Consider the following 25,640-nt stretch of genomic DNA (forward strand, 5'->3'; position numbering starts at 1 on the left):
ACTACAAGCTTCTAAGTCTGTACAACTGCCCATCTTGCCCCATGATACATTACATTTTAAACATTTAACATGTCATGATTGAGAGCAAGAACAGTACCAAATTGAACCAAAATAACCTCAACATTTTTGGTTACAAAAGATACTTTAGTATGTCCAGGAGTGAATACTATAAACCAAAGTTTGTTGATGGAGCAAGTTTCTTATATCAACAGTAGTTATGCTCTGTTAGTATAAACTTGTAAAATGACACCAATCCATGCTTACTTCAAAATCTTAATTGTCACTTTTTTTACCCTCCCCAGGTTTGGGACTATGAAACAGGAGATTATGAAAGGTCGCTAAAAGGTCACACAGATGCCGTGCAAGATGTAGCATTCGATCACACAGGAAAAGTTCTAGGTAAGATTGGTAGGGAGTTAAAAACTCTTGACTGCTCAGTGCCAGAAGTGGGTAAGTGCAATGTGTAGATGAGTACAATATACTGTGTGTAAATTGCCAGATGTTCGCAGGGCAGCTATTGCACTTACCCACTTCTGGCACTGAGCAGTCAAATATAACTGGAGAATGGAGATTGAACGATTTTTGGAGAAGCAGTCATCAATTATTGGTATTATTCATGAGTCATTGATTGTGAGATGGTTCTTCTGACCACACAGTGGGAAGGTCCAGCTCCACAGCCAACATCAGAAGGTACATGTACAACTCGAGAATCAAATTTGAAGTCAAAAAGAATGAAACATTTTTGGGAAACAATTATTTTGGTTGTACTCAGTCTTTGTTAAAAAACTGAAGTCAAGAAAGTTGTAGCCATCTGATTATACATGTTCTCAGACCATCACATGGCAGCTATTGCAAGACGTGACATTCTTGCCTTTGCTCTCACTTGATGAATATTATGTTGTGAAACCTAAGACAGAGTGTAATTATAATGCAACATACTACATTAAGGGCTAACATGTCCGGGTTTGTCTAGACGGTTTTGGCCTTCATGTCATCAATCAGAGATCTGGATTCTGAGCAACATGATACTTACAAGGTGTGACCAGAATTTGGGTGTTTTTTTGTGAGCGTTAAAATGCACACTTCAAAATCTGTAATGATACTAGAAACGTTTTGCGTATATTTGTACAATTTTCTCTCTAAAATTTGGCAATAGGCAGCGTGGTTCAGAACCTGGATCCTCTCTGGGATGTAGCAGACTCCAGCCATTTGCTTTTGATCCACTATGATGCTAGCATACCTGGATAATTAATACGAGTTATACAATTCTGTATGCAGGAACATAGCCCTTTGTAGGTAACAGCGGTCTTTAACACATTGTATTTGCAATATCTCCATAATTGCCTTCAAGCGAGTGTGACTTTTAAAAATGGCTCTGAATTAGATTTGTTGAACCACTGTCTGGACAAGACACAAGAAAGAATTAATAGCAAAATTGGAATTGGAATTAAGAAAACAAGACATGCCTGGGTCCCAGTCTTACCAATTAGGTATTTCAGTATGCAAGTAGAGTAGTAGTCACGAACAACCACAGGAAATTTAATGCGGTTCAGCTGCAACATGTTCTGCTTACAGAGTTTGTCTGATGAGTGTGGTTAGGCTGTGCTGGAAATAGCTGCTCTGTGGACTGTATCCAGTGCTAGGGTCATTTTTGCAGTGATTTTTGGCAGCAAGAAATGAAGCATCCGTATTATCCAAAATCTTCCTAAATATGATACTTATCTAGTTTGTGTTTCAAACTTGAAACTTTTCAGCAATTTTGCAGATTTAGCTTTCTTTTGGGGGGGCATAAACATTTTCAGTTTTTTTTTCACTGTAGGTCAGTTTCAGGTCTGGTGTTTGCACCAAAACATCAAATTTATACAAATTAGTAACATTGCTTTGAATATAAGATTGTGAGATATACATTATACTAGGCTCGGGGTCATTAAAAAAAAACATGCACAGACTTTCAAGTTGCGCCAATTTAAATTATTATAAAACTGAAATCAGCGATTACAGTCATATCACTGCTACTCTACTCAATTATCACATCTCATAAATAATGTGCCAAATTAACCATGCAACTCCTCTTCTGGCTGAATACAAGGTGAGAGTGTGTGGGGGATACACAGTCATACAGATTCTAACCCTAAACTTGGCACTAATCCTAACACAAACCCTAACTGAGATGCGCAAAAGGTTGGAGTCATTTAAAAATATATATCACACATCCACCAAAAATAAAATATGCGCAGACTTTTTAGTAATAGTAGATTATTAGTCGAGCAGGACCAATTTCAGCAATGTATAAAAATGAAATGAGGTGAGGATTAAGTACTACTCCACTCAATTACCACATCTCATGTGCCAAATCAACCAAGCAACTCATCTGCTGGCTAAATACACAGAGAGTGTTTTAGATCCAAATTCCCATTTTAAAACGCTAAATGAGGCTATCAATTCGTAATGATACACAGCCAGCTATGTGGAGCCAGTTGCATTTACAACTATTTTGCACTGATAGGCAATAGTGTCTGTACCTTCTCCGAAGCATTAATAATGTCACTCCATGTATTAATTACGCGTAGATCGACACCGCTGTATTATCTGCCTGTGTACCTAAACACAGTATTATTTCATGCTGATGGTCGGCGATCACCACCGAGCAAATATAGGGGAACCTGGGAGACCTTCCTAACTTACCAAATCACCAAACTAAAGCTGTAAAATTAGGCAAAAAAAAAATTGTTTGTTTGTCCACGTCCGACCGACCGTGTTCTTTTTTTTTTTAAATTTGCGTTGAATGTGCTAGTAAAACAGTGGTTAGTATAAATTTAAAGAAAGAAAATGTAAAGAAAATGAACAGTATAACATGCAGAACCATCTCAAGAGTTAAACCAGTAAAGTGCTGTGTGTTTTGATTTATTTACCGGTCTTCAAATTGTCAGTTTCAAGTGCAATATCTGTGTAAAAAAAAAATCCGACCTACCGACCCAACTGTTTCATAAGCCTCTATGGACAAACAAACAATTTTTTTGGGGCCTTATGGTGCAAATGAGATATATCTATAGGGATAACATTAATTGTACCTACATGGTTAACTGGATATTCCAGTTGGAATCCTTACACCCTCAGTTTGGAAGATGTGTCCTATTCTTAATCTCCCACACAGGGGATGTAGATTTAGAATTGAGTCACAATCAGGTAACCCCATGTGAAATTCATACTCCCTTTGTGGGAGATTAATGTCATGATTTTCATAGGGTGTGTAATAGATTTCAGCTGGAATAACCCAGTGTATTACATCAACATTTTGTATGGCAGTATTATATGTGATTTATAAACATTATTTGAGTCATCCAACCAGGCTTCACTTTTGAGAGGGGGACTTGGGCTGGGGGACACTCGCTGTGAATGTTATACAATTTGTATTTATGACCTTTCAATGGTATGAAAACGTGTCTACAGGGATTTACATCCTTGCAATCATGATTAATGTCACTTCATGTATAAATAATGCTAACTAGATTGATAGTCTAATGGCATATGTGGTGCCATCGTGCAAAATGAGTCTGACATCAACCAGATTAATTGGTGTCTGATCTTGCGTTGATAAATTACTCATTTTATGCTACATTTTGCACAGGTAACCTTCAGAATTGCATCATTTGTTTTAAAATGAGATGAATATTTTATGTGTTTCTTGAATTAATAACTGAGAAGAACGGAAAGGGAATTGAACAACTGTTTCATCAGTGTCTTAAAATTGAGTTTTGCGACACGGCAAACTTTGTTGCTTGCCTGACAGGCAAGGGAGCATTAACCACTGGGGGAGGGCCGGGAGGCTCACAGGGATCTTTTTTGGTCCTGATTGAGAGGGTAAAAAAACCTGGTTACACTTTTGGACATCAGTGACTTTTACATATTGCAACCAATCAGTTTAATTCTGCTCGAAAGATGCCTCGACTCATTTGTCTATCTTTTCTGATAAATTGAAAATGAAGTTCAGCAATTAAAAGGAAAAAAAATACATTTTCTGTAATTACTTCTGTCAAGCTAATATAATGTTTGTTTGTGGCTTGTTGGTCAAAAGCAGCTTTGAAGCAATTACGACCCCTGAGGTCACTATTCAAATGCAAAGTAGGGCTGGTTAATAAGATTTTACACTTAATTAACAGTAACACGTTAATTGGTTAAAAACACAGAGTGACAATGTATAAACAGCAATGCAAAACTGACCTTGGTCTGCTTGCCATGCATTCAATGTAGGTCAAGTGTAAGTAAACAAAGATTATAGCCATGTTCAGACGGGCTTAGAGGTAAATTTGTGTTAAGCTAACACTAAGCTACTTCTGAGGTAGCTTGTGTTAGCGCCAGTCTGAACAAGTATCATGTTTAAACTAACACGAAGCTTAACACGGAAGATTTACCACAGAAACCGAGCCATGCATCTAACACTGAGTGCTTCAGTGAGGAAGGACCGTGTGGACAAGTATCTGTGTTAAGTTTCCGTGTTAAGTTAATATCACCTTGCACTACCTCCGTATTACGGTAACACGGAGGTAAGCTCCCCGTGTGATCATGCCTAATGAGGATGAAATTTGTAAATTCAGTCATTCTATTGAAATGGATTGCATTTGATTCATTTTAATCTTTACACATGTACATACATGCACTTAGTCAAATTTTGACCCAATGTAAATAAACGAGGCTGTTTTAAAATGGGAATTTGGATCTAAAACACTCTCCGTGTATTTAGCCAGCAGATAAAGTATCAAAATTTTACAACATGCTGCCGATGACAATATGTTGAAATCAAGTCTTTTCAGAATTTGCTGGGATACAATAATGTGGGAATTTTAACAAATCATTCTGAAGCAAAATATATTTTAGAAGCACAGTGTGAATAACATTGTCCCATCGCATTATCGGCAACTACCGGTACATAGGTTGGATGTGATGGAAATACCTGCAAACGTTCACCACTCGAACCTTTAACAACAGAACACTGTATAGCAGAAATTTTCGTGAGGTTTTTACTTTTGCGGTTAATTTCAGAATGCAAGGTGCTCAGTATAAACACACTAATTGTGACCAAACCTTAACCCTAACCGCCTAAGGGCTTTTTGGCGACGGGAAGGGAAATAAGGAAATAATAAAGAGAGAAAAGAAGGAAAGAAGTTGTTTGCTCTGGGTGGGATTCGAACCCGAGACCCCTCGCATGCCAAGCACTCGGTCGGCGACACTTTGCCACAGGTCTTGGGCTTCGCTGGCCAGCGAAACCGTGCCTATATATTAGGCACCGGAGTTTTGCGCGGTTCGCGCAAAAGCGCACATTTTCGCGCATTTGGGTGTCCAAAGCGCATTTTGGGTTCCATCGAGAATGTTCACGATTTTGACCCATCGATAAGCTTAAAGTTAAAACTTACGATTTTATGCCCCAAATCGGCAGCATTTACAAGAAAATTCACGCAATATTGGTTCTAACTTCACTTTTGTACATCAAAATACAAATAACGATCATTAAACCAAGCATAATGTGGGGAATTTGCCCTTGCTTTCGACATTTCGATCGACGATTTGTGATGGTCGCCATCTTTATTTTTCATTTTTTCCAGAAACTGGAAATGAACCGGAAGTCGTTCGTAATTGATTGACAGGCCATGGTTTTTCTCGTGTTTTGCATTGATAACATGGGATCACGATTTTAAGCGCATTTTGACCTATTTTTTGGCGCATTTTCACGCATTTTGAAAAGTGGCCAGCGCATTTTGCCGTTTTAAATCGCGCGAAACTCCGGTGCCTACTATATATCACTTAGGGCGATTGCGTCATCACACCACGTGGGATGCATGCACGAACACCGTATATATCAAGTAGTATTTTGTAGTATTCAGGAGGGTTAGGGTTAACAAGTTCTAGACATGGTGTGTGGATGCAGCGAGCTTTGGAGATAAATGGTTTTCAATAAAATGAGGGAATCTGTATCACTCGTGTTCTGTCACATTTATTGTATTCATTGAAACTGATAAGTCTTGTTGAAATGGGAAACTTATAATGGAGATATAAAGGATGTGAAATATCCTCGGTTTAGAGCACATCAATTTCTTGAAAGGATTTTAGATTATTTAATTTATACCAGGCCCATACGCATGGGGGTGTGATGGTTTTTTACCCTTTTTTTTTTTTGGACAAAAAAGGTCCAAATTTTGGGAAGAAAGTCCACTTTTCACAAAATTGCTTCCCCTTAGGAAAAAGTCCACTTTTTCAAAATCAGCACCCCAAATGAAATCCTGCGTATAACGGGCCTGATTTATACATTCATGCTGCCATACCATCACATGATCAATCAAAAGTGAAACACTTGGGGAAAATGAAACGTACAAATGATCTGTGAAAAGGATGTTTTGTTTAAAGTGATCAATCAAAAGTGAAACAGGATTTTTAAAGAAAATTAAAAAAGCAATTAAACAAGATGGCTTAGCTTATGATGGTCATAGTATTAAAATGAAGTGACATTAACTACCGAATACTGACAATGAATTGCTTTCCTTGTCCCCGCCGGCAATGTTTCCAATCAAATGTGATCTGATTGAATAACATGAGTTTGATGACATTAAAAGTGATTTATAAGATGAATACAAACAGAAGATGTATCATTTTGGTTTTTATGTTGCTCTTACGACGCTCTTATGTACTATGGCCGCTCCTTCCTACCTGAGTGGCTACAGAAGAGGTAAAATTTGCTGCCCCCTTCATCAACAGCCCGAAAAGGTTGACCAAACTGGTTTTTTAATGATTTGAAAAAGTGAAAAGAGCAAAAACAAAAATGGATTAGGCATTAGCGACCTAAATCTAAAAATTTCATATAGTCCAATTTTCTAAACTTTTTTCATCATTTTTACTTTTAATTAGCGGCCTTTGTGTTCCCTTCAAAAGTGTTGCACTGCGCCATCAAACGCTTTGGCGCATAATCGGCCAATCACATTATCAGTCTGATATTATGATTGTCACTTCTGTGTTGATGCTGTCCACATTCTCAAACTGTGTACAAGTGCCGTTCTTCTTTGCCAGAGACGGTAGCTATATAATTGAGATTGTAATGATGGCGTCACAAGTGTTCACAGGTGTAGTGCTGATAATGTGAGATTTGGAAATGTTATTGGCTTACAATATTGAAATAGGTTACTGCCCAACTTGTATAGTAATGTCTAATATCTGGAAATGTGTGGGTTAATTTGAAATGAAATTATAAATAAGCAGCAGAAAATGTTCCTTTTGAAAATGTGACATTTAGAAACATTGGCTTTCCATTGAAGTTGTCGGCTGGGCTGATGTGAGTGAAAATGAAATATGGATCAATTTTAAATATTTAATAAATGAGTACTGGTGGTATGTTTATATATTGTAACTTCATTTTAAACAAGAAATTGAGTTTGATAAAGTGAGATAGACCTCATCAAAAACAGGAGCTGAAAACAAAATTTACAATGAACAATGGGGAAAACACTTGGGTAACAAAGGACCATAGGTCTAATTATGAATGAATGAATTAACTCCCATATATCTATATTCAGGCATGTGATTTTTCCGCGGATTCGCGGAAATCCGCGGATTTGAGACCAATGTAAATCCGTTGAGACATTTTGGGGGGTAGGGCCCCCCTCTAAGCTCCTGAACATTGGCAAAGAGCATCTCTCTCTTTTTTAACGAACTTCTTGTTTCGGCCGTGGTTGCCAAGTCGTAAGGCAAATACCTGCTGAAAAAAACACGCAAAAATTCGCCCAATGTGTTTTTCCTGCGAACATGAATAGAAAAACTGCCGATTATTCATGAATTACTATTTTAAAAGTCGCCCAAAGATGGTTTTATAGCTCGTATGGCAACATCGAAAAAAAAACCCGCTATTGTAATTTTACTAACGATTTCTATGATTGGTCCATTTTGACGTCACGTGCCGATATAAACCAATCACTGATAAGCTTGCATTCTATCACATCGACATATGTCGGCCATCTTTAATTTTGACAACTGATGGGGATTTGTTTATCGGTATCGAACCAAAATCAAGATGAAAACGCTTCAGAAAATGACGCGAACGTCGGCGTAGTTGATAAAGATCTGAAAAACAAGTTCGCTGGAGCTGGCTGGATCACGAAGTGAAAGTAATACATGTTAAAGATGGTCGCGAATTGAGCTGTACGGTGGAGGAAAATGGTATCAAAAAAATTGCTGTCGCCGGTAAAGCTTATTGCTCACTGTGTGGGGACATGATATCTTATGGATCCAAGAGAAGAATTGCTTTAACGGACCATATTACCAAATCTACAAAACATCGAGAAAAGTACTTGGCACAAGTAACGACTCGTGAGACCAATTTTCCCCTCTGTAATAGTGTCTCCTAAAGTGTAATTTGTAGAAACCCTCTGTAATAAGTGAGGTTTAAGTATTTGATTTTCACTCACATTGTACTAAAAAGTGGTATTTTTTCATTCAAATTAAACATTTTGTCTTCATTTATGTGTCTTTTTTTTCCTGTAAAATTGCTCTTCTGAGAGGGCCTCAATAGGGTTTTTACAGTGTAGAAGCCCTCGACCCCGCCGGGGCTTCGCCCTGGCACCCCACCAGGGCCCTTAAGCGGGCCCCTGGACCCCCGGCCGTGAGGGGCGAGAGTTTCACTCGCTAGTTTCCTCCATTCTGGGAATTCCATAATCACATGCCTGTATATTTTAAAAATAAATTATTGAAAAATGTTTTATCCTTTCCTTTACTTCAGCATAAATTTTTACTAAAATTTGTTGACAGTTTGTGCAGGTGGTAGTATCAAAAACAATTCGAATTTGTTGAAATTTATACTGACAAGTGGTGTAATATCATGTAGTACATGTACAAATGTATACTGCACACTGGTGTACCTCAGTCCTTGTCAGAATACTAAATTAATATCCTGTAGCTAACATGTACATGAGGTGTTTTTGGTTTGGTGCACAATGATGGGTTTGCGAGTAAACACAATTAGACAAGGTGTTTATCACACATTCCTGACCTGAACCATGTTAACACCAAACCAAATCCACCGTAAAATGCTTGTCACTGCTGTTAGTAACGGCCATCTTGGTTTGTTGTGTTGGATGATAACTCTTTCCATGCGGGAGTCGACTGCAGGTGACAAGTTACAAACTTCTTTTAAATTTTGGAATTATAAATTGACATGACCATATTTGGAATCAGCATGACAAATGCATTAAAATGAGTACAAACAAGCCTAGTATTGGTTCAGTGGTTCTTAAGGTATAGCTTGATATTTTGACAAATATCTCAAAATTTATACTTTTTTTGTTGACACCTATGGCCAGCACGCTGAGCATTCATTAAGGTTGGGAGTTCTCTACTGGATCATTTAAAAAAATATAATAATTATCTAATAAATAATTTCCTCTGTGAAAAGAAAAATAAAGAAAGTTTTAACTATAAATGAATGAAATTACTAACATGTCTGATTTAACAAAATTAGTGAATTAAATTGCCAGTTTTGTTTGTTTACAAATTAGCACTAAATTCTCGTACAACATGTTCAATTTTAAAGCAGGAGTCTTTTCACAAGCATTCTACACGCATATGATGCTGCAAACTACGTACCACGAGCAAAAATAAACCATTCATGCTGCAAAATGTTGTTACAAAGCAGTCGGTCACCAATGTCGGCATTTCTGCGAAGTATGCACACAAATTTGACACAACTCTTGACACTTACACTTATGTCCGAAAATTAAAAATAGCAACTGTATAAAGTGCATGTAGGTCACACTTGCAGTTATATGGTACCCTAGTTGTGTGTAATGAAGTGTCCACTGTCAGTGAGTTCAGGTAATTTTATCCTTAAGTGTGAGAATCAACAGCTGTGTTTGACCCAGCAGAAAGATCCAGTGAATGAATGACCATAGACTTTAATGAATGACCCACATAATCAAGCTTGCAATGTCCATTTACATGTGTGTAGGGGTGGAGGTGTGCACCAGGGGGGTGAGTGTAAATGTGCACACTTATTAAGGGGAGGCAGGAGCATGCTTAAGAAGGGGTCGGGAGCATGCATTAGGGGGTTGAGGGAGCATGCATATAAAGGGAGCCGAGGGAGCATGCGTATTTAGCGGTCTGTGCCTGGGAGCATAAAACAGAAATGTTTGCATTGCACACAAATATTGAAAACACATAAAGCTGGCATACAAGAGTAACGTATGGGTTCTATAAGGCAAATAAAAAAAATAAACATGTTTAGCGTTCCAGTTTTTGAAAAATATGGACTTGAGGGGCTTTTTTTTTCAACTTAAATGCATAAAATTACTGATCCATGCAGATGCTAAACTATAATTTTTTATGGCCATTTTTCCCTTGTACCCTGTTTGAAACATTTTCTGCGAAAACATGCATTGCACAGTATTTGCAAAATGAGACAACAAATGATTTGACATTCATAGCACACATTTTGGTTCTAAATGAACATTGACACTGTCACATTGTCACCAGCATAATAATTAGGTGTTGAATATCATCATATAATGGGGAAGTCGAGTATTTATAATTTGCATCATAACAGTTTGGCTCTGTGCCATTCCCTGTTGTATGTAGTCAGACAAGTAGGACCTTTTTTTTAGTCAGACCATCACTGAGACTCTGATTGCTCTAGAAAGATTAACCATGAAAGTCTACTAACTGCGCCGCCTGATCTGAATTAATTTGGTTTTCGTTCTAGTGTGTGCTGGGTGATCTACAGAAAAAGGGCAAAAAATAGTTGGACTAGTTGTATATTGCACAGATCACTTTACATATTGGTTACCAATTAGTGCGACAGATTGCAGAATTCCTTGAAATTTTAAAAATAAGTTTCTAGTAAAATTATTTCTAGCTTGCGGTTTCCTGAGCGTGCCATATTCGGGTATGGGGTATTGAAATTTTATTGAAAAACAGTTGGGCAATACCATTTTTATGGAGATGGTAAGGAGTTCTAAATGTGCAGACTATACAGAATGATATATAGAACAAACTGAAAGTCACAATTATTTACTTGATAAAAAGGTACTTGGTAAAAACATACGTAAATGTTATCGAGAAATATGACATGTCAAACAAAAGCCCCCCAGCCATAGACCAGCTTTTTACGGATTATGATCTCACAGATCTTAAAATATGTCAAAGTAGAGTTAACATACAAAAATCTACAAAAGGCATGGATTTATTTTACAAGCCTACAAAGCCCTGCATGTATTTATTTGGTGGGAAAAAACAATTACTGTGTAGAGGGGTATTTTAATTACTTTTTAAAACCGTTTTTGTGTTTTTATAGGTCAATAATTTTGCGGGCTTTTAAATTAGCCATTTCGAAATGAACGGCAAAAGTCAGAATTTCCCAGTAAAAAAGGCACAATGATTTATAGTGCGCTACGTACGCACAGGCACAAAGCCTAGACGTTGATCCACAAGCCTCAGCGCACTTTACAGGTTGTCGCTGACCACTACGGCCTCACATCATTCCATAAACAATTTAACAACAATTCAGGGACTTTGCTGCTTCAAGACGCACACTCTAGATATTCCACAAATAACCTTCGCAGCCAGGATCAGCTCCCCGAGTTTCGTACGAGTTGCAACGAGGCAATTAGCAGCAAGTTCAAGCAAGTTCAATTTCAAGCTAACTCAATAGGCACCGCCAGGGTTCGAACCCGCAATCTCTCGCACCATAGTCGAACGCCTTATTGATTGAGATAACTTGCCTGCTAAAAGTATGTACCGTATTGTTTGTAATAAACGCCCCCGGGGCGTTGCATTTTTCCAAAAGGGGGGTGTTTATTGGAAGTGAATTGTCAGTGAAAAAAGCTTAAAAATCTTGTCCAATTTCCCGATGGTGCTCCTATTAAAAGGAGGGATTTACACTATACATGATGGCGGCGCCCACGGAAAATGATATTTTCGTGGGGAATACAACAAAATTACACCTGTAAGTGCATGGAATTAGTGAAATTCTACCATAATTAGGCAATGAAATGGATGGGAGTTGAGTCATAATAGGTTTTGTCCATTCAATTTAGCGATCGTGACTGACACAATTTTTCACAGAAACATTGGAGGGGGGCGTTTATTAGAGGGGGAGCGTTTATTACAAACAATACGGTATAGATTCATCTCACGAATCAAGAGCATTTTACTGTTTTTGTATTTAAAATCATTTTAGTTACATTGCCAGGTAAGAATGTAAATATTTCACTCATGTGTATTTATTGCTATTTTGTTACTTCCTCAACATTTAATATTATTTTGATGTTTTTATCTTTTTCTATGTGCAGCTTCGTGTTCAGCAGACATGACAATAAAGCTATGGGACTTCACATCCTACGAATGTGTAAAGACAATGCACGGTCATGATCATAATGTATCGTCAATTAGCTTCATGCCCTCGGGCGATTTTGTAGTGTCTAGTTCAAGAGATAAGACCATTAAAATGTGGGAAGTAGCAACAGGGTAAGTGATAATAATATTTGTTTGTCTGTCTTTGTGGGTGTCTGTCGGGGTGTCTGTCTGTCTTTGACACCAAATAACATAAATGGCCAAAGATTGTAGCAGATGTTTGAAGCTTGTGGTCCTCTGCATCACACCTGAATGATGATGCGAGTGCACCAATACTGTATTTCAATGTTTAACCCTAACCCGACTGAGTCTCACTGGAGCTCACTATGGAAAACTACTTGCATCATCTTCCTCCATCTGCTACGATCTTGGGCCTTTTATGTAGTTTGGTGTCGCAGCAGCATTCCATCAATACCGTATTTCCTCAAATAGTCGCCCCTTCAAATAAACGCCCCACCACTTTTTTCAACCAAGATGTTTCAAAATGCCGATATTTCCATGCTATCTTGTGTATTTAAGCTTACCAAGTTGCACACATGGTCGATAATATTAATAGCGTCAATAATCGGCGAAAATCTGGTCGGAAACCCAAAAGTGAACCAGAAGTCTGTGTTTCTAAATTCATAGTTCGTCATTTCAGCGTGAGTTTTAAGCTTACCTAATGATTTTAACAGGAATTATCATTCTAAAAATGACCTCAAAAATGGTATCTCACTCCCAATAAGTGCTGAATGTAATGTTAACATAGTGTGCGTTGTCACCGGCTTCCTGGTACCATATGACATATATCCTTTTACAGGCCCTTTGTCCAAAGCACATCACCCAGGGAATTAAAGTTGCCAGACCCTTACTCGGAGAGTGAGAGGGACTGTGTCCGTCAGGTTGTAGATTTGGGATCCTGTCCACACGCTTGATGTTCAGCATTAATATTCACTGACTGTGACCTTTTCTCAATGTGTTCCTTTTGTTTATCTTCTTTTCAACAGCTATTGTGTAAAGACATTTGCCGGACACAGGGAATGGGTACGCATGGTGAAAGTCAACCCGGACGGCTCACTACTGGCAAGCGCTTCCAATGATCAGGTAGGTTAAACAAGACTGCTACTCTTGGAATGATGTTAGGTAGCTAGCTGCAGTAAGTGTAAGGAATTTGCACATGATTAAAATCAATCATGAGTATTTGGTTGCTTCTAATTGTACTGAATAACAACTTCGTTGCACTAATTAAATAATCTAGTTTGTGGCCAAGCCTTGAAATAAGTGGGCGCGGGGAGCAAATTTGCTCTTGTAAAGCCACCAATTGCTCCTGGTCCTTGTAAAATTCACAGTGAACCAGGAGCAATGTTCAAAAACAAATTGCTCCTGGTTCCAGTCTGCTTATTTCAAGGCTTGCTTGTGGCCTGTTGATAAAGCCACTGCACGGGGTACCACACCATGATGTAAGCCAATCTGGTCTGGGACTGGTTCACTTATTATGATTGCGATGCATTCAAATAGCGGAAATTTGGTGAAAATCCATTCTCTCAAAGATTCTCGTCAACAAAATTGCAAGAATCTAAATGGATTCTCGCAAATATTTCAGTTAATCATACAAAGTTATATGGCGAGAAACCAAGGATTCTTGCGAAATGCCACTGGGAGAATCCAAAAGGATTCTCGTACTTGGTTGCGAGTTTCTGACCCTGGGCGAGGTTACTGCAGTGTAATTGGTTAGTGCCAGGGAGAGTCACATCCAGCCCACTGGACCAGTGCTAATCTGATTTAGTTCTGTGCATCCAGCAAGATCCCATTAAGCTTATACAGGGTGTATCAAAATGATTGGTACCGGGCTATGTGACATTTTCAAAAATATATCAAAAATATAAAATTGCTAATTAATATAGTTTTTGTAGTATAAATAGAAAGGGGTATATGTTAACTTATTGATCTAATAATCTGGAGATGATAGGTTGATGCATCTGAGAGCTATTGTCATTTAAACGAAGATCGACATAATCATGGTTTTACTTACACAACACAAGATGAATCGGTTCACTGTTTGAACTATTTATTGCATACTTGCTCTTCAATATCTCACCTCAGTCTACATAACAAAACAATTGCTTTACACATGCTTTTAGAAAGAAAGATCCCGAAGTCCCTGCCTTACCACCCTGGCAGTGTGAGGTGAAGCCCTATCTTGAATGAACTTAACACCTGGGATGAATCCGTTCTGCAACGGGCCATATCAAATTGTGAAACAACAGTTATAGCATGTTTGCATGAGATACTCCTTGCGCTTGGAAACCGTCTTCGAAATCTTCTCTGCACTTCTCCATAGCTTCGCATTAACCAGCGATTCTTTACTATGAATGGACGCTGAAGTGTGGAATACTGTGGAATACTTTTACCAGGTCTAACCTAACCTACACTGCCAACAGTCTATAGCCATTCTGCCACACCATCTACTTAATAGTAATCTCAATACTACAATATAAATTACCGCACTGGAAGGTGTTGATACACAAACCTATTTCACTTATTATTCAAGTCAATAATATTACTCTCAACCAATAAATATTGATTAGAACATTTATATCATTATGAATGAAGAAATAGGCAAGGAAAAATTAAACATTTCCATGATTTTCAACATATCATTCTCACAAGGTATTTGTAGTAAAATAGAGCTTTGAAAACGTTGCGCTACTGATCCAGCGTTACGATGAAAACACCTACTTTCCTTTAGAATCATGTAACTTCTGAACAGAATATGCTATCTTTATGATCTAAAATTCTAAGAGAAGATAAAACTACTATAATTACAAATATGTAAACGATTTACCCCAAACTGGTACAAAAAATAGTAAAAGAAATCGGTAAAAAATGAAAAGTCGTCGGTACCAATCATTTTGATACACCCTGTATTCCATAATTTTTGGGCGTGAAATGGATGCTACAGGAAAGCAGCCAGGATTCACTAACACCACATGAGTTCCTAGACAAGAGTTCCTAGGAACTCAATGAGTGGGGTTTGGTAGTAGACCTGGCTACAGCTAAGTGCTTGTGACATTACAAAGTGCTCATTACATTTCTCATTGCAATGTAGCCATTTTAAAGAGACTTTTTATTTAGTTCATTTAGTGGCAGAAAGGTTGCAGAGATTTGATGTGGGAAAAGGAGTACCATTAGCTGTGTGCAAGGGGTTAATGTTGCTAATTGGAAGTGGGACATGATCTAATCCACTAAGACTAAGTCAGAAATTTTAAAAATCAAATTATTACCATTAGACTTAGTAAAAATAAAAATTTGTTTTCAGTAACATGCTCTGAAAAAATTGGGACAGAAGGTAGGAAAAAAATTATTTAATGGAAAAATTTTATTTGCACAACTGATTTTAAAAAGTCGGAGAGGGGGAGAATAAAAATGATTTCCAACAACTTTGTATCAGAATATCAACACGGACGACTATTGAACAATTCTATTTTTTCCCCAAACGGCATAAAATTGTTTTTGCGGCACCAAGAAATAATGTTGGCCGATACCGATCTGTGAATCGGAGATCGGTGCCGATATGGACTGCATCGGCCTTGAATCTGAATCGGCAGATGAGCTATCAGCTGCCGATCTAGCTTACCGATCTCTGAACTTGACAGTAATAAAAGTACACAACAATTCTTTAAGCTTACCATTACTTTCTTATGTAACATTACTACTATTTAATGCCAATATATTTCCTCTTCACACGGACGATTTCATCTCTTAATCTCCGAACACGTGAATTCTTTCTGTAAACAACTCTGCACAACCAATCAGGATGGGAATTCCGCGGTATTCCCCAATACGTCATATGCATAAATGATTATAATATCGATGGAGCTGATTTAGCTGCAGGGTCATCGAATCAATTCGCACAGTGATTCGCCTAACTTATACACACGCAAATCAAAGTTGATTCAGCGGAGAAGAAAGAAGAATAAAACAATCAAGAGAAATGCAAGAAACATAAAAGAAGAAAGGAAAAAAAAAAAAAACATAAAAGAAAGAAAAGAAAAAGAAAGAAAGAAAGAAACCAAGAGAAAGGAAATACCGTAATTAGTACTGAATTGCCCAATATAATGAATATACCTACCCCCTCCAGTAACATACGGGGAATTCCATTAGCTCTGCTCAGTTATGACTTTAAAAAGTCATAACTGAGCATGCGCGATCATTTATTTATAAATAGACGGTCGACAAATTGTCAATATTAAAACTAGTGGCATAGAACTACGAAACCGTACGATGGTACATCATTTAATGGATTAATGATTAAACTTCCGACAATCGGAGGCACTGAGTGAGTAACGCTGGGACTTGGGGTGTAAAATGGTATTTTATTTGGGTTGATACTGACATGAAAAACCTCTAAAAACGGTCATCATATTACATAGTTACAGGTTTGGGGAATTAAGCTTTGACCGTTAACATTACTGGGGCCGGACTTGAATGAACTTGTACTGGTTGTAAAATAACATTTAAGGAATCTGGATCGGATCGGCCCGATCTGCTAATTTTCAGATCGGAGATCGGCAGATCCGATCTTGGGTTGGATCGGCCAACACTACCAAAAAACAAGGACAGGTGGGTTACCGGAAACGTGAATTTATTTTATTTTGGCCTTACTAATTTATTCAGTACCTAAGCCAGTAAGCCTACTGATGTTGAAATCCGTAAGTCCCTGGTATACTTGGTTGCAAAGTTATACACTTCGTATTTGTCCATGTTTTAATGGATTGTGTTGCATACCAGCAAAATTATTTAGATTACAGTTTCAACTTTTGAACATCATTTGAATTATCCATTAAAAACTGCATGTATTTGTTGAAACTGTATTACAAAATCACATTTTCAGACACATATTGGACTCAATATGATTGATCGCCAGATCTGTCAATTGCAACATAGTTTTCTAATATTTTAATCATGGTAAAATGAGTAAATGGATTATTCTAGTTGACATCCATGAGGGATGTAAGTTTGTAGGATTAATCCTGAATGTAGGCCTTTTTGTGTCCAAATTTCCGCACTTTTATTTATTATCAGCCCATTTTGGGCCTTTTAGCCCAAATTCATGCGCTTTTTCAGGATTTTTCCCGATTTGTAGGATTTTTTCTTCAGTCCTACTTACATCCCTGATCCATACACCCTCTATGGAAGACATGACCTTAATCTCTCAAACAGGGTGTATAGGTATCAAATGGAACCACCCATTCGGGCAACTCTATTTGAAATTCACACTCCCTGTGTGGAATTGATTAAAGTCATATCTTCCATATGGGGTGTATGGATTTCAACTGATAATTACAGATTTAACACTCATTTCATTAGATAGTACCAGTGTAACATTTGACAGCAGTGTGATTCATTACTGAAATTAATTTCCTCGTTGTGGATATTGTGTAGAGTGAAAGACAAACCGGTGGATGACAGAATTAATTCCCAGAAACGTGTAATACTATCCATGACAGAGACTGATGATTAATATTTGATTTTAAGTGACATTTTGGTTGTTTTACTTTTGCATAATTGCATAGTTTGAAACCCTCTTTTTCACTTTAAAAGTGAAGAACAACAAGACGTTCAGAACGCAAGTGTTGCTTTCGTTATTTCCTGGTATTCTTCTAAAGAATCCTTAAAAGATGCACATAGCCATTTATACACTATGAAAAGCAGATCATTATATTGCCCTTATGCTGGTTTCATACTTTTCGCCTGCTTGCTGCTGATCGGCGTGACACTTCATCATGCGGCATGACTCTGAAAGCCACTCTTGCCGCTCAGCACCGCTCCTAAATCGTATTTTATTCACATAAAGAGCGGCACTGCTCCGAGTTGATTTGAATTCAACTCCCAGCATTGCTGCCACAGCGGCAAAGGGGTGGAGTGATCTTGCGGGTCAGTGATCTCGTAGTAGTGTTTCCAATCACCATCAGTGGCATTGATGGGGGTAACCCTGTCTCACTCAAAATACTTGTAACTTTGTCCTTGCTCAAGGAATCTTAGTAGTGTTGTACATCTAAAAAGATCAATTTTAGTTGCATCATACATACAACCTGTAAATCTACATAAAAATTCAATTGTTCCTTCTGTGTCTAATTATATAATTCATGCAATCTGTACTCGATTATTTTTTACTGTAGACTGTACGTGTCTGGGTGGTCGCTACTAAAGAGTGCAAGCTAGAGCTACGAGAACACGACCATGTAGTAGAATGTATAAACTGGGCACCAGAGAATGCGCACACCACTATCAATGAAGCAATTGGTGCTGAGGTAAGTTGGACTCATTCATTGGAAGGGGGCAAGTTATAGACCTGCATTTTGTGTCACTTAAATAGGACCAAGTTTTTTGCAAACTTGCCATGATGAGATTGAAAAGGTGGTCAAGCTTTCATCAGGCATGACTCTGACTCTTCAGGACTGAAAATAAGAAACTTCGTCCATGGTTGTTGTAACAGCTCTTGAAAAGAAATGTGTAAAATGGCAATTTATATAAAACACATATTCAGAGAAAACTTGCTTATTAATGTTATAGTCTTGCGGCAGAAATATGTACATTATTTCTTGCTAGTCGTGAAGAAGTCACAGTCACACCTGACGAAAGCTTGACCATCTTTTTCAATCTGTCGGCGCTACAATCGCAACCTTGTTGCTTGAAATAAATGTAGTTGATCTCTAGCCCAAACTAATTGTTAGAACCACAACCTTTACCTTCACCCTAACACTAATGCTAACTTGTAAACTTGCTTACTTTTGGAGAGAAGACCACTTTCAAAGAACCCTGGCAAAAATCATTTCAGTGACAGAATGGAGCCTGTTTCTGCGCATAAAACATGATCCAACCTAAGGCACCATGTGAAGTTTGGTCCTATAGCGCAGTCGGTGCGCCGATTGGTGTGATGACCCTCAAACATTTGCGTAGTGCTACAGACCTGCCAACTGTCCCTCATTTGGGGTTTACCAAAGTGAAAATGAGGGACAGTACTGTTTTCTGAACATTTCAGTGATGGCAAATTTAAATGTAAGAACAGCAGAAAATGATGAAAATGTCACTTTAAAATTTGCTATAGCATTCTTTTTAGTCTATTATGATAAATTCAGACCTGCAAAAGCTTCTCTGAATCCTGAAAGTATTGCACACCCCAAGTCTTTGAATTTGTCTGTTGGCAGGTCTGGACTGCTATCCTTTTTTTTGTAAATAAAAAACGATAACACTTCGCAAATGTTCATTATTAAGCTTGATATTCCAGAGTATAATAGAAAAGGCCGCCAGTATCTATCGGGGCAACAATAACGCTGTAGGACCAAATTAAATATGCGTAAATTGAAGAAGGTCATGACCACAAAATTAAATTCACTTGTTCGTTTGTAACTAACCTTGTAGTTCATACTTACTAATCATATTTAAATTTAAGTTAAACTAACATTTGTAAGTAAACAGTGGTATGTGGCTTTGTTACAACAGGACTGTGACATATCCTCGTTTGCAAAGATTTCTGCATTTTAATTCTGCTGTCAGCTCGCAATTTTTACATTGTTCGGCCGGTGCTCCTCAGTAAAAGGACGACAGCATTACAGTCACATATCGTGATCGCAAGCCTAGACTATAGTGAATGTTCACATTTTGTGAGCGAGGCCACTCACATCCCTGTTACAACCAAGTCTTTCCGTTTTTTTAAATTGCGTTTTGCGTAAAAACTGTAGTGTAAACTTGTTAATAATTGTATTTCTTTGTTACTAATCTGTGTACTGTATACATAACCCACACTTTCTCAGCTAACTATAGTGGATGGACCTAACAAGACAAAGGTATTATGTGAATTGGTGACCAGTTGGTAGTAGGGATTTAAATGCACAATAACCCGCATTGCCAAGACTTCTCATCGGTTGACCAAAAGTGTCAAATTGTGTTGGGCATTCTGTGTTGATCATGCACAACCACTGATACCAAGGGGACAGGGTTGTAGCTACTCACAGTATTACGCTTTTTTTTTCATCATAAGAAGACAAAAAAAAAAACATTTTAGGGGGATGATACCCTTAAGCGGGCCCCTGGTCCCCCGGCCGTAAGCGCAAGAGCTACACGTGCTACATGCGCTCTGCTTCACAATAATTTGCCACCTGGCATAGAAATTGGCCTAGCTACAACCCTGCAAGGGGATACCTGATGTAGTGAATGAAGCACTTTAAATGAAAAGGGGGTTTTACTTGTGTTCAAAACCATACATGTTTTCAAAACCAATCATGTTCTATATGATAGAAAATATTGTGATGAAGGTAACAAAGTTAGAGACAGAAAAGGATTGGCAATGCTAGTTTTATTAGGGAATTTGTGCACTGTAAACATTGTACAAATTATAACACATTAGATTCAGGGATGCACACTGTTTTAAGGGGATCTGCATGAAATAGTTTTCAAATTAAAGTATGATCAAGTATTTTGGTAAGTATCACACTACCTCCACAGTCTTGTGTACGATTTACAGAGATACAAAGGTGATAAATAATAGTATGCTTATTCGCTGTCGTAGTGCATATGTGACACAATCTGGTCCATGGGGGCCAAAGGAGGCATTTTTGAAAATTGAGTTACTGCAATTATTACATTATACATATAATAGGCTATCATTTGCTGAAAACACCAAAGGCCTAGCATACTTGGTTCTAAAGTGGATGTCTATTTTCTTATGTATTTTATTGTTTTTGAACTCCATATTTTTACCTTTATCTCAGTTTCAAATTTGCCGCCTTTGGCCCCCATGGACCAGATCGTGTCACATATTAGAATATGACCGTTGCTAGGTCAACTGGCTCACGCTTTCTTTGTTATGAACCACTGATCGAAATGATCACAACACAAAGCTTATAGCATATCAAAACCAATGGTTACTAACATGCACTATGGCAGCAAATATTCTGTGAAGTTAAAAAGCCAGAAATAAATTTTACAACATGTGATAAATGATCGTAATTTACTGAATGTACATAAGTATAGGTTAATAAGTCAATACTAAACTGAAGTATACATCAAGGGCTCAGTGCAAGACTATCAACTTAGACTGACTAAAAAGACTTTATTTGCATCTGACGTTACTGTCAATCAAACTCCCCACGACCCTTGATTTGTTAGTAGTGCGTAACAGGAAGATTGATTCATCTGGTGCCTTCATCAGAGAAAAGGAATCGCAGAAAATGGTGAAAGATTATGGTACTTTTACAAGGCAAAAAGCAACTTTCTAAGCATGTTGACATGGTGCCTTCAGGAAAAAAAGTTTCCCATTACGAAGACTTAACTTTGAGACAGTTTGTATGTTTGAAGGTGCAAAATTAACCATAAGGCTTGCTGTTTTACCGCTGCGTTCAGAAACTCAATCATCCCCACGTTTGTAAACAAACCATGCCCGAGTTTGATTGACAGATGATGTCAGAGTAGAGAAGTCTTTATGATTATAATGTTATTCATAAGCACTATTGCATTAATACACTGGGAGGTAATGGAGATGTTACGCTGAGCCCTCAACATGCTAAGTACAATAATACAATTATGTTTGTCTTGTTATAACGTGGGCTCAAAACATGCTGAACTCATTTGAAGCAAAACAATTTGTTTATGATTTTTTAAAACTTGTGGCACAATGTGCATAAAATGCAAACAAATCACCCAAATTATGCTTGTGAAAATCTGTTAAAAATCAGTGCTTGTTGCTTTATATAAATTAGTACCCCAAGCAAAAAATCCTTGCAAGAGTAATCACTATCAAAAATCAGTCTCACTCTGAAGGACACAGTTCATGTACCTGCATTTACTTTTAACTGATGTCATATGTTTCAAATGTTTATGAGGTTGTTCCATGTGTGTACATACATTATAGTGCTTCAGAACTGTGTGCTGGAAGCTTGAGCTGTGTGCAGTTCAATTAATTCTGTTAAGGAGAATACACGAGGAACTGTTGATTCTTGAAAAATAATCAACGAGCGGAGCGAGTTGATTATTTTCAAGAATCAACAGTTTCGAGTGTATTCTCTGACTTAAACCATTGCTTTATACTAACAATAATATTCTCTAAAGCTGTGAATTCGTAAGTTACTTGTAATAATAAATGGAGAAAGCAAACATTACATTGTTCCACATTTGTAATTTCTTTATCTGTTGATTCGTATTATTGATATATTTACATTTACAAGGTATCTCACGCACGCAAGACTGGACACACCTGTAATTTCTATATCTGTAGATTCGTACATAATTATAATGTCCTTCAAGTGATTAGACAATCAATAGCCATGCACTTCTGATGCGTTTAATAGGTCTCTATTTTGCATAACAAGGACAATTGCCATAATAGTCACAGGTTCATATCAAATGGTCAATAACAAATCATTGCAGCGTTGCACCTGAGGCTGAAGTGAAGGTAGCTGGACCTGTGTTGCGTTATGTATATTACTACACACAATTTTATTGGAGATCTTCATGATGATTTGTTTTATTTGCCATATATACGGAAATTATCGAAAATACTCAGAAGTAGGCCTAAGGATACTAAGCAATGAAACTCTTCTCCGTGTATCGAGTGTTCGGTTTAGGAACAACCATGCAATTATGGAAATTATTTGTTATCTTCGTTGAAATGCATCCCGTAATCATAAATTTGGATAATTGCAATTATTCGATGGAATCATTCAAAGGATATATTGTTGATTCACGGGATTTGTTTTGAAGATGTCTTTCGAAAAGGGAAAAGGACCTAAAACATGATTCTATATTAGTCGAACAAAGGTAAGCATGTGTCCCATTTTAAATGTGTAAACAGAGGAAGAATCCGTTTTATTTGGTTGGTCTGAACCATAATACCTACATTTCCCTGAACTTAAGCGGCAAAAAACAAACAAACAAACAAATAAAAAAGAAACCACAACAAAACTTCGACGCGGAAAAAAGCCCCGACCTCAACTTCCAGCCCCCCCCCCCCCCACCCCTGGAAGTCAAATGGAGTGTCCCTAACATTATAATAATTATGCGGCCTTTATTATTACTGTACCACACAACTAGGTATAGTCAAAAGCAGTATAAAGACTAGAAACACTACTAGAATAAACATAAAATAAGTTCACATGAAATACCTGAACGAACAGTAAAAGCTGCATTAAGGGATCTAGAATGAGCGTTTATGGCGTTTCGACAGTATTTTTTGTGGGACATGAGAGCACCTCAGACGTATCGAATTGCATTCTGAATACAAAGCATGTCTTTCTGATATCAAATAATTTTCATTTTTGAAATTCACGATATAATACAAATTTTATGACAAATTTTGATATAATACAGTCCTCGAAATAAATTTTATAAATCTAATGATGTATTCTTAAACTGTATGTAGCTGGGAGGAAAAGCCGACGATCAATTGAAAATTTTGACCTTTTATATTGAAGATATGGATTTGTTTCCCAAAAAGACCTATTTTTGTTTGGTGTTTTGGGGAAAAAAATCCATATCTTCAATTTGAAAAAGGTCAAAATTTTCAATTGATCGTCGGCTTTTCATCCCACCTACATACACTTTTAAGTATAAATCATCAGATTTATAAAGTTTACTTCAAGTACTGTTAAATATCAAAAATATCAATTTTTAATGATTTGCCATAAAATGTGTATTACATTGCTAATTTCAAAAACTCAAAATTATTTGATATCAGAAGGACATTCTTCGTATTCAGAATGCAATTCGATATGTCTGATGTGCTCTAATGTCCCACAATAAATACTGTCCAAACGTTCATACCCCTTCCCTTAATGTGAGCACACACAATTTGTAAAATATCTTATCTTTAGCACCCATAATAGCAATAAAAATATCATAGTTATGCCTATACCCTACTTAAGTTTGTGGTATTCTAAATAGACTTAATATCAGACAGAAAAACCTGTCTCAGAGTATCCTAAGCTTTACATTTCATAATAAAATGATACTCATCATATTATTAAAATATGTAATTATAATAAATATTTATAATATTTAATCATAATATTTAATTATCGGATAGGCCTACTGGCTACTGATCGATATAGGTAAATATTCAAGCATGCAAAAATACCACCAGATGAAACAAAATGTAGTTTGTACACGAAAGACAAATAAAAATTAAACAGAAAATAGATCTACGGTGGCTAATATCATTAATAAACATGCACAAAACAAACAAATAAATAAATGCATTGATACAGAATGTATTATGTAGCAAAGTTTCCTAAATAAAAAATACGTAAGCGACTGAAATTTAAAAAAATAAAATAAAATAACGGAAAAGAAAAAAAGACGACAAAAGATAAAATATTTTTAGTTAAAAATAAGTTGAAAAAGAAAAACATAGGTCTATGCAAATCTTGGCGGAATAATATATTTATGACACAAATGAAAGTGTAATGGCCGAATTACACTCAAAATGCACAATTTGCGTTATTATTTTACATACAAATACAATGTTGTAGGCCTATACAATTATAAAAGCTCGGTAGGCCTATTATATAATTTTGGAAAAACGTAAGTTCAGCGCATGTACAAATAAAGTATTGTATTCATTGTATTTTTTAGTGTAAAATGGTTTCATAATTTTTGAATGTCGTTCATTTTATTTTATTTGTTCATGATATTATGATAATGTCCCTTTTCCTATCACTTAATTTAGAAACAGCCGTAATTCTATTCAATAAACTGTAGATTACATGTTTTGTACGAATCCACACTTCTCTGTACGAATCCACACTTAACTGTAGATTCGTGCAGAAAAGTGTTGATTCGTAGAAAATAATCTACAGTTTATTGAATAGACTGATGTCACAGCAATGGTTTAATATATGGTGAATACATTGTTTGGTTTCTGCTATGGCCTTTTGAGTTTTGGTTGGGAACAAAGTGACGTATACATGTCCTCGTGATCTTGGTGCACTTGGAGCAAATTCCTTTTATTGGTTGCAATTTGTAAACATATTGATTTGGAAAGTCGGCCATCTTGTGTTTGTATGTTATGTTGCGGTTACTTTTATTACAGCAGATCAGTGGGCGCACACCTGTGTAACGTAATCAACATTCCAAGTACAGAATGCACTGATATAGTGACAATGAAGGAAGGGATCATAACATTAACAAAAGAAAAGTTGTTTTGGTGACCAAAAAAAACCCTGTTCTGACACATTTGTCAAGTAGGGTCAGTCGATCAGGATTTTTTTTATGGAAGAGGCTAA

The 25,640-nt window shown here is 37.0% G+C and overlaps 1 protein-coding gene across 1 annotated transcript in view; it reads left to right on the top strand.

Annotated features, from left to right (window-relative positions):
• The window catches only part of LOC140168523 (lissencephaly-1 homolog), an 86,661-nt gene that overhangs the window by 47,965 nt on the left and 13,056 nt on the right, over positions 1-25,640 (top strand). Inside the window, exons 5-8 of the mRNA XM_072191924.1 lie at positions 303-399; positions 12,321-12,495; positions 13,368-13,464; positions 18,543-18,674. Of these exons, the coding sequence (XP_072048025.1) occupies positions 303-399; positions 12,321-12,495; positions 13,368-13,464; positions 18,543-18,674 (501 nt within the window). The remainder of the gene's footprint in view (positions 1-302; positions 400-12,320; positions 12,496-13,367; positions 13,465-18,542; positions 18,675-25,640) is intronic.

This window comes from Amphiura filiformis, chromosome 13 (assembly GCF_039555335.1).
Source record: "Amphiura filiformis chromosome 13, Afil_fr2py, whole genome shotgun sequence".
Classification (NCBI taxonomy): Eukaryota; Metazoa; Echinodermata; class Ophiuroidea; order Amphilepidida; family Amphiuridae; genus Amphiura; species Amphiura filiformis.